We start from the raw sequence: 20,588 nt of genomic DNA, 5'->3' as shown, positions 1-20,588 counted from the left end.
TTGCTCTTCAGTGTGAGGAGGACTGTGTGTGGGAGGAGGCACAAGGAGAGGGAGAGCAGGAGAAAGAAGAGGACAGGAGCAGAGAGCAGCATGTTTGGTGTGTGAGGAGATCCACACACATCTCAAAGAGGGTCGCGGCGTTGCAGCGAGCCTCCTCTCCAGACCTCCCCTCCTCTCCTCCTGCGCCACTTGGGCCGAGGGACCATGCAGCGCGGCTGGACTCTCCCCCGGGTCGCTGCTCTCCTGCTGGGGCTGATGGGGCTCTCGGTGCGCGGGTCAGACTTCCAGCATCACCGCTACGAGGACATGGTGCGAGCCCTGTTTGCGGTGCAGAGCCAATGCCCCTACGTCACGCGCATCTACAGCATCGGGCGCAGCGTGGAGGGGCGCCACCTCTACGTGCTGGAGTTCAGCGATAACCCGGGCATCCACGAAGCATGTGAGTAACTCCTGCTGGCAGCACAGTGAGGATGAGCGGGATATAAGATCAAAGGTGTTTTGATGAAGGATTTCTTTATCTCCACCTGCATGTCCAGACTCAAACAACTGCAAAGTAGGGAATCACTCATAATAACAGAGACACGGCAAATTCCAAGTTAATATAGTATTCGGTTTTAATCAAGAAAATCACTTTTAAGGAGTTAGAATATGACAGCAAGCTCACACTGGCAATAAGCAACAATTGAAGCTGATAAATCAGCATTAGACAATGTTGTGGGGGTACAGGGTATAGTGTTATTACCTTCGCATTGAAAATGCGGAAGGTTATGTTTTGATCGCCGTGTATTTATTTATTTATTTGTATGCGTGTTACTCGCATAACACAAAAAGTATTAAACCGAATCGCATGAAATTTGGTGGGATGATTGGTTATTATCCGGGGACCATTTGATTAGATTTTGGGATCAATTGGGTCAAAGGTCAAGGTCATGAAAAGGTCAAAATCTTCTTTTTACCATAGCACGGTCAATTTGTATCCAATTGGCATGCAACTAATGCCAAAATGTTCATAATTCAATGCCCAATCTTGTGATATGCGAAGGTATGCGCTCTACCGAGTGCCCGTTCTAGTGTTGATTATGGATTTATATGCACACGCTACAAGTCACTGGAAGTCACTGGCTGCCCATTTGTTGTGCACTTCTTGCTGTGGGGAGTGAGAACGCAGCTGGCAGAAGACAGAGCAGTCTGTGGGGGCTTTTTTCTCCAAGAGATGAAATGCAAAGCTACACATTTTGTTTGTTGAGTGAATGAATGTGAAGAAGACATGGAGTTATCCCCAAGCTGTCTCCTTTGATAAACATCTGTGGCGCTTTGGAAAGATCAAAGTAAAAAATTAAACGTCAAAAGTGTTTTTTTTCTAAAACAAGAAAAAGAAAAAGAGTGAACATCTGTGATTCATTTCAAATGTTGCCATCTAACCGATGACAAGATCCGGGTGGTGATTTAAAGCTGAGCGCGCGACACAGAGGTTCACTTTGAGTCGACGAGGCTTCGACCCTGAAACCCGCTTTAAAAAAAGCTTTGCTTATCCCCCCCGAACCCCCCCCCCTACCTCCACCCCCCCCCCCTTTCCCCACCACAAAATGAGCTCTCCAGGTGTTTACTTCATTGGTTGCAAATTGAAAAACATTCATGTCGGTGATTGAGAAGATTTCTTGGGAATTTCGTTTGCATTTTTTAAAATAGAAAGAAACAACTAAACGGGAATGCTTTCTTTTGGGCTGCGCCCGAGCTTGCGTCTGCATTTGCACACGTAGGGGCTTCCTTCAGGAGAATCGAAGGATGTACGCCCGTTCTGTTGCGAGATGACGGAGGGGGGGAAAACAGGAACTGTGCACTTCATGGAGGCGAGTGACCTGAGGTCCTGCCTGGGTCAACCCCCTTGCACCCTTTAGGAAGTTCACGTCGTTCGCATGCTGCCGAGCGTGTGTGTGTGTGTGTGTGTTTTGAAGCCAACACTGTTTCGTGAACCTGAGGCCAGTTGGCCCCGCGTTAAAGAAAAGGAGGTGAAATGCAGTGCAGAGAGCTGCCATTTGGGTGCCTGAAGCAATGAGTGAAGGGTGTTCATACATTTGGAAGTATCTGCTCCCCACAATACCCCACTGCCCAGAAACCTACACCTACTCCTTCTCAAGTGCAAACAAAAACAATAATATAGTGTTATACGCGCCATGCTTTTAGGATCAAATCATATAGATAAGGTACAAGAAACATTCTTTTTAGCGTTAAAGCAAAAGTGTTTAGCAGTGGCTCTGTGTCGCTGCAGGGTTTTGGGGGTCCTTCGCGGCATCAACGCTGCAGCAGTGATTAATGAAGGGCCCCCTGTGAGGAGGGAACCCGATACAGAGAGGGAGACTGTTTGGATAGGCGGCTCGCCCAATCAGTGACAGATACCCCTTGGAATGCCAGATGATCCTCTCCAAATAATTCAATCAGTTGTAATCCGAATCACTCCCCAGAACGCAGCTCTGTGAGAAGCATGAGAATTACCGTATCAAAAAAAATAAAGGACTTATTGTTTTTAGAAAGAAAAAGCGTAGCACAATCTTCCTCGTTTAAATGTGAAGTTGAATACATAAGAAAAACAAAAATATCGCATCCGACCTCAAAACAACACACTACTGGGTCTGCTCGGACAACTCATGGTGGCACCAGTAGCTCCTCATATCGAGGCTACATTAGTTGCTATAAGCAGAACACACCAGAACCTCAGACAGAAATGTTGGCGGTCATGTTGCATTGTGGGTAATGATGGTGTCTGATTTTGACAAGTAAAACGAATGCATAGCATAACTAGAACGGGCACTGGGTAGAGCGCATATCTTCGCATATCACAAGATTGGGCATTGAATTATGAACATTTTGGCATTAGTTGCATGCCAATTGGATACAAATTGACCGTGCTATGGTAAAAAGAAGATTATGACCTTGACCTTTGACCCGATTGATCCCAAAATCTAATCAAATGGTCCCCGGATAATAACCAATCATCCCACCAAATTTCATGCGATTCGATTTAATACTTTTTGTGTTATGCGAATAACACGCATACAAATAAATAAATAAATACACGGCGAAGGTAATAAAGTGGTAAATGTAAATCCTGTAACATACAGAAACTCAAGTTACTCCCATTAAGACTCGTGGTGGAATTAAAAACGTGAAAAGAGACCGCCTGCTTATCGAGTCTCCTGTGCTTTCACGTGTGTGTGCGTGTGTGTGTGCGAGATCAGGCAGGGGCAGTTTAAATGCCGCGCTCTGCAGCTCCGTGTGGCTCTCTGACCTCGTGACCCCCTCCACCTCTCCTCTTCCTCCCCAGTGGAGCCAGAGTTCAAGTACGTGGGCAACATGCACGGCAACGAAGTGCTCGGCCGCGAACTGCTCATCGAGTTCGCCCAGTTCATGTGCGAGGAGTACCGGGCCGGAAACCAGCGGATCACGAGGCTGATCCACGACACGCGCATCCACATCCTGCCCTCCATGAACCCGGATGGCTATGAAGTGGCTGCCAAGCAGGTACAGGCTGACATACGTGCACAAAAAAACACCATTTATTCAACAATCAATTCCAAAAAGTTTCCATTTTTCCTTGAGTGTGTTCAATCCCAGCACACATCTCACCTCTCTCCATCGCATAGCATACATCTAAAGGTTTCATGCGAGTGTTTATAGATAGATAGATAGATACTTTATTAATCCCCAAGGGGAAATTTGTCGGAGCAGTAGCAGCACCAATAAACCAAACACACATGAATAAAAAATAAAAAATAAAATATAAAAACAGGGATGAAAGATATAGAAGCATACAAAGCAAAATATAAAATAAAATATATATGTATATATACAACATATATGCATACACAATACACAATACTAATGGCAATTAAACTAAATATAAAAACACCAAATATAGACAGTGTGCAAAATGCAAAGTGTGTATCCACTGAAGACGTGCGACCGAAGAGCCAACACCATATATTTTATGAAATCTTCCACTGTTTGCTAATGTCTGAAATAATCCCATCGAGCAGCTCCCTGAGAAAGCCCCCAGCTTTCAAGGTAATTACATGGGCAGTGAAACAACACACACATGCACCCCCCCCTTTCTCCCACACACACACACATGATCTCTTTGAGACTAATTATACGTCCTGAGGAGACCAGAGACACCCGACTGTCCCTCTCTCTGCCACTGCGATGACACACAGACAAAGCACTATAATTTGTTGCATCAACAGATGTTTTTTTATGCATCAGCAGCATCTGGATAATAAATGGGGGAAGTTGCTTAATTTCCTAGCGTTGTTTTTAGGTACAGATTGAGCAACACACTTTCTTTTCTTTTTTTTTCGTGGCCAATGCGTCAACAAAAAAAAACATAAGATTGAAGTCATACAGAGTTCAGTCTGTTCTTTCAGTTGTTTTACAGCAGAGCAGAAAGTCCGCACTGGAAAGAAATCCAACAACAGCCTCCCTGTTTCGGAAACAAATGTTTTTTGGGGATTTGTATCAGATGTAGAAATGAGAAAAAAAAGAAGAATAGAAAAAGGCTACAGTATTTTTGCTTCATAGTCAGTAAAGAAGATATTCAGCATGCTTACAATGACATTGTCAACCCATTGAAATGTAGGTATATTACCAATCAATCAATCAATCAAACTTTTATTACAGACTCAAGGTCCAGATAGTACAACACATTAAAATATAATAAAATACATACAAAAATCACAAGTAAAAAACAAATAAAGAACTACACCTGCTTTATATACCACGTTCACCACGGTTCAAATCAAGGGGGTCAGCTGGTTAGGTTATTATGATAATTAGCACTAAACAAATCGTACAGCCGAAGCTGATGGGATGTCATTCGGGAATTTTTTTTGCCTGGTGATGGCACTGGAGGAAAAGTATAGAGATCACCAAAAGTCATGACGGATTCATCCTATGAGGAACATGAATGTCTGCATCACATTTCATGGCAATCCATCCCATAGTTATTGAGACATTTCACTCAAAAGAGTCGTGAGATCCATCAATGTTGTGTCTGCTGTGCGATATTATAGACTTTTATTGATAATACTCTGCACTACTGTCTCTGAACGTTCTCTTGTTTGTGTAGCATTAACATCCTTTTCACTTTTACGGGAAGGATTTGAGTTTGGAAAACAAGGGAATTAAATGTGATATACATTAAAAAAAGGAAGAAACAAATGTAGAAATTAATTTAGGGGTTGTTTGTGGAATACGCAAACTGCTTCCAATCAATATGAATTCAAAGCTTGAAAGACCCAAGAAGGCAAAACATCATAATTCAATCACAAAAACAAACAGGCAACCAAACTGTAGCTGCTGTTTGAGAAACTTGATATTTCGTCCGTGCGTCGACAGGGTCCGGAGTTTAACGGCTACCTGGTGGGTCGAGGGAACGCCAGAGAAATCGATCTGAACCGGAACTTTCCCGACCTGAACGCACTGGTGTACTACTACGAGAAGACAAACGGGCGAAACCACCACCTGCCACTGCCGGACAACTGGGAGCAACAGGTCAGTGCTACTGGATAACACATGGGAGACGTTGACCTGCAGTCCGTCTATGTGGGCTCACGTGTGCAAATACATGTACACTCCCGTTCAAAAGTTTGGGGTCGCTTAGAAATGTCTTTATTTTTCAAAGAAAAGCACTGTTTTTTCAATAAAGATAACATTACATTAATCCAAAATACACACTATACATTGTTAATGTGGTAAATGACTATTCTAGGTGGAAACATCTGGTTTCTAATTAAATATCTCCAGAGGTGTATAGAGGCCCATTTCCATCAACTATCACTCCAGTATTCTAATGGTACATTGTGTTTGCTAATCGCCTTAGAAGACTAATGTCTGATTAGAAAACCCTTGTGCAATTATGTTAGCACAGCTGAAAACAGTTATGCTGGTGATATAAGCTATACAACTGGCCTTCCTTTGAGCTTGAAGTTTGTAGAACAAAATTAATACTTCAAATATTAAGCATTATTTCTAACCTCGTCAATGTCTCGACTACATTTTATATTCATTTGATGAATAAAAGTGTGATTTTTCATGGAAGACACGAAATTGTCTGGGTGACCCCAAACTTTTGAACGGTAGTGTATGTGCTTGTGTGGGAGAGAGGGAGATGGATGAGCACACGTCTCATGTGTGTGTTCAGTGTGGAGTTGAATAATGCTCTTGGTTTATCTTAGATTGAACTTTGTTGACATGAACTATTTCATGAGATTTGGGGGCTGGAGTCGACTCCAGCGGCAGTGGAGCTTTCACTAAATAATACAAAAACTTGTTCATAAATTGAAACAGTAAGTAGAGCCAGTACATCCCTGCATAAGTGGTCTGTTTCATGTGTGCCCGTATGCCGCCTGACCCGTTTGGATGGCTGTGTTTGCTTATCTTACTGTAAAACCTACGTATGGCTCCTCACATAGACGGTGCTTTTCTTCCTCGGGGTCAGAAAGAGGCCGCTCTCCTTTGTCTTTGCGAAATGAAACAGCCGGGCACAGTGATAGCCTTACTAGTTCCAACCGAGAATACAAAGCGGGACAAAGACCCTTTAGATCTAAACCTGCAACCTCTAAATATAATCTGAGTGTGCGTATTTTATTTATTCCTATCGGTTTGATGTAAATGTCGATTGATTTCTGGAGATGAATTCAAAACTCAGAATAAGCTGAAAACCCTGAAAAGGAAGTGAGCGTCCTCTGAAGCTCTTTCACTCTTGGAATCATAGCGACTATACAAGATGTACGTATGTACTGCATATGGAGAAGACCTTCAGCTTGAGCTGAACATTTTTCTCATTTCGTCACCGGCACGAGAATTTAAACTGACCTCGTGTGCGGTCTCATAGTGTAACTGTTACCTGCCACCTTGGGGTGCTGCGTGACTCTCCCCATAGACTATTAAAACCCACTAATCAAGCTCTGTGCTAATATTTCTAACTTAGCAGAAACAGTCGGGTACTTTGCAAATACATGTCGGGTCCATTATTCATAAAGAAATATATAAGAAGCACACACTTTCTCTACACTGATAGTAAACTTACATTTATTTAACCCTCCTGTTACCTTAGGGTCAATTTGACACCATCAATGTTTAACCCTCCTGTTACCTTTATATTTACTGACATATTTTACCCTTGGGGTCAATTTGACCCCAGCAATTAAAACCTCCAGAAAATTATTAGAATTAATATTGTTTTCCAAGTTTGAGTGTGAGGTACTTTATGTTTGTTTGTTGACTACCTAAATAGCCCTTTAAATATATATAAAAAAGTTGATATTTCTTATATGTTTGACACAGTGAAAAACAGCCTGGGGTCAAATTGACCCCAAAGAACACCGATGTTAAACATTGAATGTGGTCAAATTGACCCTAAGGTAACAGGAGGGTTAAACATGTGCAGATGTATTGTGCTCGGCTGCAGTAGAGACAACGTTCTGTTCTGGGTGACTCTTCTGTATTTCAGTACGCGCTTGTTATTTCAGATCACTGCAGTGTAAAATACAGACAGAAGGGAGGGGCGGGAGTGTGTGCTTTCAAACTAATGCTAATAGTCGCCTGAAAAGTAGGTTTTTAAGGATTAAGGTCATATCCTTGGGGGTGTCACGTCTGCTGCCTTCTTATCTTCAACAGACTCCACAAAGTCTCCTGTTCTCAAAGTTCTTCCTCTTAGTTAGAGCGCTCTTTTGTCTCTCCCGCTTGAAAACCACGAGCTGGTATGACGACTCGTGAATTGTATAATGTCTGCGAACATATTTCAAAACATCCCCCCGAGGTATCAAAAGTCAAATGTAATCAAATATATGTAAAAGTGTTAGTTTCCAGCAGATTATAACACTAGATTAAGCAAATATAAGCATATATAAGTGTTAGTTTCCATCAGATTATAACACTAAGCATATATAAATTTGGCATTATTATTTTGGTAATATTAAAATTACAGTATCAAAATGCTGTAACACACATTATAATGTAGTTCATATACAAATTTATATGTATATATATATATGAATATATATTGTTTTAATCCCCATTTTTAATATATATATATATATATAAATGAATATATATTGTTTTAATGCCCATTTACATATATATCTATATACATATATATATAAATATATATATATAAGAAGTGGGGATTAAAACAATAATGTTACATTTTTTATTTTAAGTATTATTATTTATTTAAATAAAAGTGTGTTCCCAAGCAGAGCTACTGATTTCATTGTATTTATTTTGTTCCTATTTACTAGTTCCTGGGCTTCAAATGTGTTGAGAAAACTAAAGCGCTGGTCCTCCCAGTCGCGAGCTGGCTGCCTCCCCACATGAATGCCTCCTGAAAGGCAAACACAAAAGAGTGACTGTGCCACTGTTACAGATACCTCATTCATGCTGCCGGGGATTACATCCTCACAGGCGGCATGAAGCAACAAGCCCCCTGTGCTCGCCTGCAGGCTCAACCATGCTACATTTTAATTAGCCAACTGGCGATGTCTCATCCAAAGGAAAGAATTCTTTTTTTTTATCAGCAAGATTCCCAAAAGAATCAAAATGTAGACATATTTTGCTTCATAGGCAAGCAGACTGATCTTAAATCAGCTGCTATCTCTCAGAAACTACCAGCGGACCGACACATTATTTGAATTCCTGTTTTTTTTAAAACACAGAGATAATTGATATGGTGTGCCGAGAACATCGCTCAGACGGTGTGAAATCTAACCTCGTCTGTCTGGGAAACACTGAGTGTAAATAACCCCTTAAAAGGTTTATTGTTTTGTGTTGATTGCCTTATTTTGTATCTGCTTTATTGGTTTTGATGTATGCCTTTTTATATTGTATTGTTTTAATGATTTTTGTATATGTTTTAATCTACTTCCGCTTTGAGCTAAATTTGACTTTTATTTTGAAATGTTAAAAGGAAGCGCACCTTTATTTTATGTTAATATACAAACTTGACGGTACGGCTAAGTGTTACGGACAGATGCGCATTTGATATAAAGTTTTCATAGTTTTAATGGACCCGTATGAGGCTAACGCTCTTACGGTGGTGACAAGGTGGTATTTATTCAAGAGTTTTGGTTCATGTTTATACAACGAAAGAAAGGAAATAAAGAAGTTCACCAGCAGTAAAGTCTCACGCCGATTGATATACGGGGATCCGTTACACTGAGTGATCCAGCATATGTGGATTTAAGTGTATTTGTTTAAAATGGCATGGTCATTTTTTGCACAAGATATAATCATCAGTGTGTATGTGTGTGTGTTTGTCCTTCATATGTAACCCAACTCCATGGTGGCAGCTCTGACTTCAAGCATGCCTAAGTGTATATAAATATCCACTCACAATAAACACCTGTCAGTCTTAAAAACAGGAGTCTGCACTTCAAGGCCAGACGTCTCTGATGATTCTTCAGCTGTGTATGGTCCCACATACCGTATTCAAGGAGAGGCATGACTCCGTGTGCATGGTGGTACATGGCTAGGAGAGTGTGAGGACAGTTAGCACTTTAGAGAAAATAAATGGCAACCCAAAGTGGAATTTAAAGGTTGGCGGTGCGCGGGAGACGCCACAGATTGGTATTTTACAATAGTTTGCATGTTGAGCATTTGAAATAACTCTTGTGTTTCTACCTTGCAAAAACTCATGGCGAATACCAGTTTTGAAATCAAATGCCAACTATTCCTGATTCCTTTTCACTCCGGATCAAATGAGATCCACTGAATCACTGGAGGATACGAAGGAGAAAGCACACTGCGAGGAAAGCCGGAGGATCAATGGATGGGGGCTTGAGAAAATCAGAGATTAGCCTGGTGCTTGAAAAAGAAAAGGGCTGGGATATTTGCATATGGTAAAGCAGAGAAAACTAGGATTTGTCCAGATAACCTGCCAAGCAGAGACGCCGGGGGTTCTGGGTGAAAAGAAAACCAGATGTCTTCAGTCCACTCGTGTTGTTTATGAAAGGTCTGGGATGAAGATGACAATATAGGTCTAACAGGCACCAAGAGGGCATTTGATTGTTTAATCTAAGGATTAGGGAAAAATGTGTGGAGTAAACTTTGACAATATTTGAGAAAGAACCAGAGTTAGCCCCTTGAGAAGGACTTTCCTGCCCTGCAATGCGATGAGTCGCACCCTCTGACAATGTGTCTCCGTGTGTGTTTATATCTTCGAATCTAAAGGCCCATATGTCATGTGACTCAAGGGATGTCTACGTACTCCGCAGGTTGAGCCGGAGACGTTGGCGGTCATAAAGTGGATGCAGAACTACAACTTTGTCCTGTCGGCCAACCTCCACGGGGGAGCCGTGGTCGCCAACTACCCGTTCGACAAGTCGAGAGACGCTCGCATTCGGGGGAGGACCACGCACGCGTCCACTCCGGACGACAAAATCTTCAGAAAGGTGTGCTGCGGATTAAAGATTCTGACCAGATGTTACAGCCGTCACATCTCATGTGTGTGTGTGTGTGTGTGTGAATGACAGCTGGCGAGGACCTACTCGTACGCTCACAGCTGGATGCACAAGGGTTGGAACTGTGGGGACTTCTTCGATGAGGGGATCACCAACGGGGCCAGCTGGTACTCTCTGTCCAAAGGTGAGCGACGCCTCCGGCTCCTCGGCAGCCTGAAGAGACAAAGCAGCAGACATTTAAATAATCATAAAAAACCTCCTCTACAGTCATGAAAAGCCCGTTATTATCTTCTTTCAAGACGCTTTGAATTATTGGCGAGGCGAGCGTTCCCCGCGTCGTCATGAACGCCCTCACCGTGGCCTCCTCTTGCCTTTGACCTTCTTGACCTTCTCCACGCCGACAGCTGCACCTCCGCTGACCCTCGGTGGAGCTGTTTGTAAAAGACAAGCGGCAGCAACAACCTGAGGGAAACTATTAGCGGGGGTCTCCTGACGGGAAGCATCGCCTCTAAATATTAATGTCACCCCAGATTATTTATATTTAGTTTCAGCCGCACAGAGCTGTGTCTATTTTATCCTAGAACCGTAAAAACAAGTTAGTGGCCCGTGGTTCGAACATCTATATTGTTGTTGTTTCTAATGTGAAACGTGGACGTTCTATTTTTCATTTCCATCTTAAGTTTATATAATACACTATTTATGCACCTATTAAACACTGATATGAACCTTTTCATGCAGTAAATAAGTTGTTGGCATTCAGTTCTATAATATCATTTTTAGAGTTATTGGGGGGTGTTGCAGGTTTTATTTGGAAGTTAAGGGGAGGGAGGGTCCATTGGACATTTTAATAAAGCTAGGGAGGGCCATGCTGTTTTATTAAAAAGTGGTTTAAAGTGAACCACAGGGTTGAGCCACCCTCATAACCACATGTACCTTCATACAGCCTCTTAATTCTGTTTATTTTGTATTACAGTCCCCAAATGGGAGGAAATATTAACATTTAATCCACAACTTTAATAAAGAAAAAGTTTCTATCGAATGCTGAAAACATATTAACATCACCCGTCCTTTTTGAACACTCCTCTGCCATTATTGTTTCAAAAAGAAAATGTGTGAAAGGCATAACATAACTTTTTTCCCCAAAGTGATTTCAATACCAACTAAGCCAACAGTGCTATAATAGATCATATTTAAATATACGCTTTTAGTGCATTGACTGTAGTGTAGAGTCCTCCTGTGAGTCCTGTCAGCAGTTAACCATTTCAGATTTACTGACTACTAATTGCGCCTAGAAAAGCAACTGGACATCTTTTAAGTTTATTCTGATATTTTGTGTGGGCTATGAAAGCAGACAGAATGCCCAGTTAATCTGTTATTGGGGTTTGTTTTAATATAATGTGATTTACTGGCACCGACCGCCTGCAGGCCATTAGGTGTTATACGAGCTCAGGCACTGGCAGTCCTCTTCCCCCCCTCCCCCGTTTGCTTTTGCCATAAAATGCTTGGAAGCTACAGTATTCCAAATTCATCAAACTTCCAGGGCATTTATTCAATTTCAGTCCAGTTAATCTGTAACTGCAACAATAACAATAGCCGTGTCTTTGAGGCGTAAACCTGGCCTGGACTCGTCCGGATCGTTCCTTGGAATGTGGATCTGTTGAGCTTTTCGCTTGAGTCATGCAAGCTTTTGAATTTGATGAAAGCGCCCACGGTTGCATTTAGCAGGAGCATGTTATGTTTATTCAACCGGCTCCTTCGACTCCAAGTGTGATGTCATGGTCTGTAAAGTCAAATGTGAACGTTCCCTCCAAATCATGGCCTCACGTGGATGGATGTCAAAAACTCAGGTTTTAAAAAAGCAATTCTGTTTTTGAAATATGAAATATGTTTGAGTTCTGTCAAAACAGACAAATGCAGTGGATTGTAATAACAAATATATATATATATAGTATAAGCTCCAATGTCTCACTGATTAAAATATGTGTTTTGTAAATGGACAGAAATAATAAATCCTAAATCTGAACGTTTCTTTAAAGAGGCAAACTAAGGCTTATAAGGAAATAAATAAGGAAATAAGGACATCTGAAGTAGAATCTTCTTCTGTGTGTTTCAGGCATGCAGGACTTCAACTACTTGTACACCAACTGCTTCGAGATCACCCTGGAGCTGAGCTGTGATAAGTTTCCTCCCGCATCCGCACTGCCCAGAGAATGGCTGGGCAACCGAGAAGCCCTGGTTTCATACCTTGAACAGGTCAGAACACAAACACAAACACACAATGTCACTATTTTGCAAATTCAGCGTAATTTACAACTTAGTGCACACAAATATAGTTACACACAAAAACCTAACCACCAAAAGTCACGAGTCCAACACTCTGGCTTCTTGTAAATATTGTCTGGGACTCCCTAGAATAGATGAAGTGACTTTAAATGAGGTGGTTGAAAATCAGTTTAATGAAAGAAAACTGACTTTTTTTCCTCTGTCAAGTATGAAAAGCCGTAGTTTTAAGACAAATATCCTTTATCCAAGCTTGTCAGAGTACTGAGATAAAATACAGAAATGCATTGCCCCTAATAGTGTTTCTTGAGCCTCAAGGGACGGCTCAGAAATGCACCCTTTTTTTCCTCCAGCACCAATTAAACAGACCAAACTGAAAGGGGCTGTTTGGTCTTGTTTGCCTGTATGCCTGTTGCAGAACATAAGGTTCATAAGTTCTACGGTTTTTTAAAAGGTTGCATTGGAAATGTAGTGTTTGACCGGGTTGGACTTACATTCAATGCCCTAAGTCATTACAGCATGCAAACACACAGCCAGCTATGGTCACACATACCCGATAACATTTCACATATGACGTGATTCATGAATAAGAAAGTACTGTTAGAAGTTGGCCACATGAGATGGAAAAATGACTTTTTTTGTATTCCAGGTGCATCATGGGATAAAAGGCATGGTGTATGATGAAAACAACAACCCAATAGGCAAAGCTCAGGTCTCGGTGGCTGGCGTCAACCACGATGTGACCAGTGGTGAGAAGGGGCAGCAGGGGCAAAAAGATGTGGAAAATATGTGTCATTTCCTGCTTTATGTGTGTGTGTGTGTGTGTGTGTGTGTGTGTGTGTGTGTGTGTGTGTGTGTGTGTGTGCGTGTGTGTGTGTGATTAGCGGCTGATGCTGCATAGTAATAGTGCAGTTTATCCTGCTCACATTGAAACAGAACAAGGCGTAACCTTGTGGTCAATTTTGGAAATGCAATAAAATTTACGGTATTTGTATTTGACAATGTAGTTTATAAAATATTTTAAAATGAGCACATTCAGATGTATTATTAGAAAGTGAATTAAACCACCCAACAACAGCATAAAATAGCCAAAATCAGGCAAAATTATGTTTACATGTTAAAGATCTAAAGCATCTGTAATATTTTACCCAGCATTGTAGCTCCATCAGGTGGGTACTTTTACTTTTCTTACTTAACAGGAAGCAATATATTCATCCTGCATACCCTCATAAAGTAAATAATCTCGGCTCATGATTAACATGTGTACCTGAGTGAAGCAATTCGAACAACAATTAACTTTATGAGCATAAAACAAAAACAAGCTACCTGTGCATGGCCACGAGTGGCGCGAGACGTTTTGCGACTTTAAGCTGATCACACAGACGTAATGACGTCATGAGGGCTGCGACGCCACTTATCCCAACGGCACGCACCTCATCGCTCTACGAGGAGAGCACAAATCAACTTCACTTTATTCAGCCGTACCCGTAAAGTACGTCTCACCTTTGCTGCTTCGTCGCTACTTCAATGTCTGGATCGATTTTGAGTTGATTCCAGTCGTCTGTATCGTGTATTTTATTTTATTCAGTCAATCAAATCAAATACAATACAATATTATTCTATATAATATGCAAAAGAAAAAAACTGAAAAGGTATAGGTAGAAGCAAAAAATGCTTATAAATTCCTATCCTAAGTTAAAATAAAATAAATCAGAAAATTAATATAAAATAAAGAAAAAAATAACAAATAAAATAAAAAACAATATATATATATATATATATATATATATATATATATACATACACATACATACATACATATATACATTCCACATACATATACAGGACTGTCTCAGAAAATTAGAATATTGTGATGAAGTTCTTTATTTTCTGTAATGCAATTAAAAAAACAAAAATGTCATGCATTCTGGATTCATTACAAATCAACTGAAATATTGCAAGCCTTTTATTCTTTTAATATTGCTGATTATGGCTTACAGCTTAAGAAAACTCAAATATCCTATCTCTAAATATTAGAATATCATGAAAAAGTATACTAGTAGGGTATTAAACAAATCACTTGAATTGTCTAATTAACTCGAAACACCTGCAAGGGTTTCCTGAGCCTTGACAAACACTCAGCTGTTATAAATCTTTTTTTTAACTTGGTCTGAGGAAATATTAAAATTTTATGAGATAGGATTTTAGAGTTTTCTTAAGCTGTAAGCCATAATCAGCAATATTAAAAGAATAAAAGGCTTGCAATATTTCAGTTGATTTGTAATGAATCCAGAATGCATGACATTTTTGTTTTTTTAATTGCATTACAGAAAATAAAGAACTTTATCACAATATTCTAATTTTCTGAGACAGTCCTGTATATTCATTTAGTTGAAGAGGATTTGCACTCTTTCCATGTGAAAACACGGCTTGTGTCTCCATCTAGTGGATGAATAGTGGTACTGCACACAGACCTGTTATACAATCGACCGATGGGTTATGGGTTTCTTTGAACGGGAACAAGTATAGAGGACTGATTAATTCCAATGGATTGATTTTCCAGAATGAAGACATAAATAGTTTATAGATGGAATTAATACCTGTGAAATTTTATGAAATGATTTACCTGAAAACATTTCAAACGACACAGATGGCACACGTCTGATTGATTTTTTTATTTGATTGGAGAGATTACAGAGATACTGAACTGGCCTACGGGGTACAGGTCCAGGGGCCTAACGTGTCGGGGGCCTTCGACTGCAAAAGGTCTCTCAAAGGGACGTAAACCAACCAGAAAGAGACACAATGATAATACAAAGAGACCAAAACAACGAGATTATAACCAGCTGCAAAGAGACACACATAGACTCACAATCACAAAACAACCATAAAGAGACACATAGACACAACATTGCAACCACAATGCAACAAAAAAGACTACAAAGAGATGCGAAACCACAGAGAGATGTGTAACGACGACAAAGAGACATAAGACAAGAACAAAAGAGGCTCAACAACTTGAAGTCTGTGTGTCCCGCTCCTATGTAGAAGGGGTGATGGGCCCTTGAGGATGCATGACCAGGGGCCTATCCTCTCACAATCGGCTCATGCCAATACCAAATACTTTTTGGGTGGTACATTGCTACTTTTACTTCAATAAAGGAATTTAATGCCTCTTTTAATGCTGTGTAATTAAAGATTTGAAATGTAGTTGCATGTTTTCACATCTTTTCCCATGTGTGCTCTTCCAGGAGTGGAAGGCGACTATTTCAGACTTCTGTTACCAGGCACCTACACTGTGATAACGTCAGCCACCGGTTACGTTCCCTCCACCAGCACTGTCACAGTGGGACCAGCCGAGGCCACACAGGTGTGTTTCTAAGATATTCATTTATTTTAAAAGTAGGTTGTAAGTCATTTAAATATTAATTTAGAGACCCAGACTTAGCTTGTGGTTCCGACTTGTGTGTATGTTCTTGTATTCTGGAAATGGACTCGGTCTTGATTCCTCACACCTTGTTCCTAATCTCTTCCCTCACAGCTGGATTTTTACTTGAAAACGGCACCAAAACAAAACCTGAAAGTGAAGCCTCACAACGGCAAGAAGAACCTCTCATCTCCTAAATCCGCTTTAAAACTCGGCCCGAGATGAGACATGGACAATAGTACATAAACATATTATATACACATATACTGAAAATCCCACATAAAACGTACACTCACATACACATTGTGGAAATGAAAATGTACCATTATATATGTATGTAATTTCACCTTTGTAGTCCTTTGTATATCAAACCTTTGTGTTTTTTTGTGTTGCAAACCTGGTGTATTTATGTAACAGTGTTGATTTGTATGAACACAGCTATCCTGTATTTGTAAAGGATTTTTTGGATTTTGATGAAAATTTAAAGTGAAATAAATGTGTTTGCTGTCATCATTTACCATCCTTTGACATTTTTTTTTGCTTTATTTGCGGTATAATTGGTCTTTAAGGCACTTGAATAAAGTTCAGAATTGTTTCCTCACTCCCGATTACAACAACGATGCAAATAATTATATATCATTGTTCAATCCACCCTAAAACAGATGTAAAGATGAAAGGAAGTCAGTAAAGAAAGAAAAGCAATTAAACAACCAAACATAAACTGCAGAGAATATTTTTATAAATATTTCAGTGGGATGTTTAAGATCTCTTCTCATTCTCAGACAATCCTGGCTCACCCGAAACATTTTGATCAAAGTCCACCAGAAGATGTCCCTGCTACGAGGAAGCGATCAACACTGATCCCTCCTAACTTCAGCTATAGGAAAAACCTGTTTTTACTTGGTCTGCTTACATGCTTGAGCCTTTGTGCTGCAGCTGCAACATCTGGATGAATAAGTCAAGTTGATTAAGTCCTCTTTCCAGGCTAAATATGCAAAACAAATCATTTGGCTTCACTTACAAAGTAAAGATTTGCTTTGAACTGTATCCGGAATGAACAATTTCTCTGTTAGTCAATGTTCAGTTATAATATAAAATACATTTGAACTGAACTATCCAAGAAACAGGCTCATGCAAAAGAAGACAATCAAGATTATTATTTGTCACATTGATAAATAAGCAACGTTTATATTTATTCTGTATCGTCACTACTTTCCAATGAATAACTGACTGTGCAGAACATATTTTCCATCATCCGAGGATCGAAGAAAACCAACAAGAATTCACAGTTTCTTGGTGGTGAAGTCCTAAAACTTCCTCGTGCTTTTCTGATCATTTTCTAATACACATTTTCTGTCACACTGACAACAAAATGTGAAATTCTCATTCTGAAGATGAAGTTTACAGAATTGTTGATCCTCAGCTCCCTGGAAGTGGCAGAAAATGTCTGGTAGAAAAATGCACAATCACATAAATATACATATTTCTCCTCATCTGTGTCTTGGTTTGATTTTAATAAATGTGTTTCTGTTACATGAATGTGTTTGTCAAATGCAAGATTACATCCTTCATTGGAAAGGGTGCAGTTTGAATTCCTTTGACAGGAAGTACATGTGAACCATGTATTTTCACAGTACAAAAAAAAAAAAAAAAGCCCCTTCTTATTTTGACACATTTAAATATAAATTTTTTTTTTTTAGTTGTGTGGTGGTAGTGGGTGTAACTGTTGTGTTGCCAGCCAGAGTGGGGTTCAATTCCCAGTAGTAGGGTGTTTCTTCTGTGTGTAGTTTTTTTTTTTTTAGTTAGTTTTTTTATTTTTTGAGTTGACACAACAACATCATTTAATTTTAATGAACACATTATTTTTTTTTAGATGTATTTGATACAATGAGTTAGACTAACTGAATTATTTTTTATTGCACTGATGTGCTAAATTTGAGTTGAGTTTGCATATAATTATGGATGGAAAACCTGCCAAGAGTGTATGGTTCCTCCACCAGAGAATAATCCTCCTGACCCTCTGCTAACGGGACTCTGCAGAGTGTGGCCTCTTTAACAAGAGATCTCTCAACTGGTTTTTCATGTGCCGTTCACCAACACGACCGAGTACGACAATAGCCTCTCTGACAAACAGGAAAGAGGAAAAGCGCACTTCACATGCGCAATCTGTGAATTTATGACGGCGAGCTTCCCTGAATGCAAACACAGAGTCACACTGACAACAAAATGTGAAATTCTCATTCTGAAGATGAAGTTTACAGAATTGTTGAACCCAAAAAATTAACACAACGTGCACTACCAGGCCAAATTACAACTGCTGTGCTACTAATTATATTAGTGATAATGATGATATTATATGATAATAATACATGTATTCATCTTTAAAATGTATTTGAATACATTTTATTCCATTTTAATCTTGTATCCTGTTTCAATATATATGAATGGATGTGTTAAATCGACATAGCCAAGGATCATGTTATAAATTCAGCAACAGAATATTATAGATGAGTGTTTTTTAAATGAATAAACATTAAGTCAGAGGAGCCATTGTCAATATAAAAACCAATGAGCTGACGTTAGTCATGATATTACTGACATCAGCTCAACTATCAGTCCAGTAAATACAATAAATGAGTACAATAACTTTCCTTTTCTGCCTACTCCAACTCTTCGTCACAGCGAATGTTTCTCAGAGCAGACACAATCGGACGATTGTATGGCAGCCAATGTATTCTCTGCCTACAGAGCATTATAGCGACGATCAACCGGCAGCAAATATTGAAGGACAACAGACTCGCTGGCCCTGAATGAAAGTGACCACTGTCAGACAAGACAAAGCATTTCATACACACTCACTGATCTGGAGGCTTCTCAGCGTGTATGCGTGGGCTCAATATTGTACTTGTGTACGTGGCGTCAATGAAGCGTCAATGAAGCCCACCAGTGGTCCCACAGTGCCAGACATCTCCGACGCGGACTTATCGGAAGTTACAGAACGAGCACTCTGACAATGAATCATCCAGAAAATGCCTGAATATTTACACAAAATAATTTTCTGTTGTCCAGGAAAAGTTGGAGATGAATGTACAATGACATATTCGAAAGTGTGATGGCATGTTAAAGCTAAATAGGGCTCGATGTACAGGTACTATATATTAATACTGCCATTTCTTTCTTCATCAGACATGGAAAATACAACATACTTTTGATACCTTTTTTTACAATATACAATATACTAGTCACATGTACACCTACATACTGTGTCTATCATACACACACTCTCGTGCACTTTGCAGTAGCCGGAATCTGTGTTTGCTAAGTTGAATGAACCTTAATTTAAAAGCCTAACCAGGGCCCGAAAAATAGGATTCCCTGTTGCATTGCTTCTCCATACGACCATATTTATTTGTATTATCTCTATAAAAAAAACTACGAAATCATTAAAGAATAGATATTGATATGAGCAATCATTGGAAAGCATTATCTTGCACGTATTAGATGATATACTCTCTAGGATATGTTACATTTATGATAATATTGTTGTTGAGTTAACATATAGATACATTGGTTGGTGGCTTAAAACACACTATATGCATTAGAGTTTTACTGGAACCATGTTGGAACTTAAAGGGATTGTGATGGTTGAATCAACAACTTATATTATTTATATAACAGTACAACCATAAGTATATATGCAAAAACAATGCAAAAAAAGTATGCAAAAAAGTTGTCAGATGTGTTGCAAAAATATCTGTTTTACATAAACTTTACATGAACAGTATCACGATTCTGTCTTTCAGTCATTGCTGAACGTTGATACCTGCAGTATTTTTTCATTTATTTAAACCATACATGACACAATGAGATACAGTTTTTCGATTCAGCTAATTTAAATATATTCAGTATGTCCGCATGTTTGTGACTGGCCCTGTTTTCATGTGTGTTTCTGTGTGACCTCTCCTGTATCTCTTCCTTTAACCGTGCCAACACTTGAAGGCAAACACATCCAACTGACTCTGCTTCCTGCTATTGTTCTGCACATGCAAGATCACATAATGAGGAAGCGGTCGTTACTGCAAACGCAGCAAAAAAAAGACAACTTGCCACAACACAACTATGGCCATGGTTGAGAAAATGTATAATCCTGTATGCAACAGCAGTGATTTCATCTCTTTAAAAAAAGGTTATCATTGTCAAATGAAAGAGCTGCAGTTTGAGATAGAAGACACGACACAGAATACTGGTTACACCTTCCTTCCTGCTGAGTGTTAGAAATGTTGAAGCGTGAACTGATCTGCATGCTTTGGTCTGGGTGGAGTGGGAAGCCCAAACATGTGCTCACCTGCACAGGAATGAGATGAGCATTGAGGAAATCTGTGTGTTGATTTCGGTTGTTAGGGTTGGGGTTGGGATTAGTCTGCTGT

The 20,588-nt window shown here is 39.8% G+C and overlaps 1 protein-coding gene across 1 annotated transcript; it reads left to right on the top strand.

Moving 5' to 3' along the window:
* Nucleotides 1–80: 80 nt before the first annotated feature.
* Nucleotides 81–16,683, top strand: cpn1 (carboxypeptidase N, polypeptide 1). Its single transcript, XM_056430303.1, has 9 exons — nt 81–439; nt 3,323–3,519; nt 5,392–5,547; nt 10,269–10,445; nt 10,527–10,638; nt 12,568–12,707; nt 13,384–13,483; nt 15,986–16,104; nt 16,276–16,683. Exons 1-9 carry the CDS (start codon nt 205–207, stop codon nt 16,384–16,386), a joined length of 1,347 nt encoding a protein of 448 aa, XP_056286278.1. The 5' UTR covers nt 81–204; the 3' UTR covers nt 16,387–16,683.
* Nucleotides 16,684–20,588: the final 3,905 nt, after the last annotated feature.

The sequence above is a fragment of the Pseudoliparis swirei genome, chromosome 13 (assembly GCF_029220125.1).
Source record: "Pseudoliparis swirei isolate HS2019 ecotype Mariana Trench chromosome 13, NWPU_hadal_v1, whole genome shotgun sequence".
Taxonomy (NCBI): Eukaryota; Metazoa; Chordata; class Actinopteri; order Perciformes; family Liparidae; genus Pseudoliparis; species Pseudoliparis swirei.
The sequence above is the reverse complement of the archived record's forward strand: the minus strand, read 5'-3'. Positions and strand labels throughout refer to the sequence as shown.

Bases quoted from the DNA above. Each gene is read 5' to 3' on its own strand.
- cpn1 (XM_056430303.1), top strand. From the start codon at position 205: ATGCAGCGCGGCTGGACTCTCCCCCGGGTCGCTGCTCTCCTGCTGGGG. The intron at 440-3,322 runs GTGAGTAACTCC...CTTCCTCCCCAG, and splicing joins CCCGGGCATCCACGAAGCAT to TGGAGCCAGAGTTCAAGTAC. The intron at 10,446-10,526 runs GTGTGCTGCGGA...TGTGAATGACAG, and splicing joins ACGACAAAATCTTCAGAAAG to CTGGCGAGGACCTACTCGTA.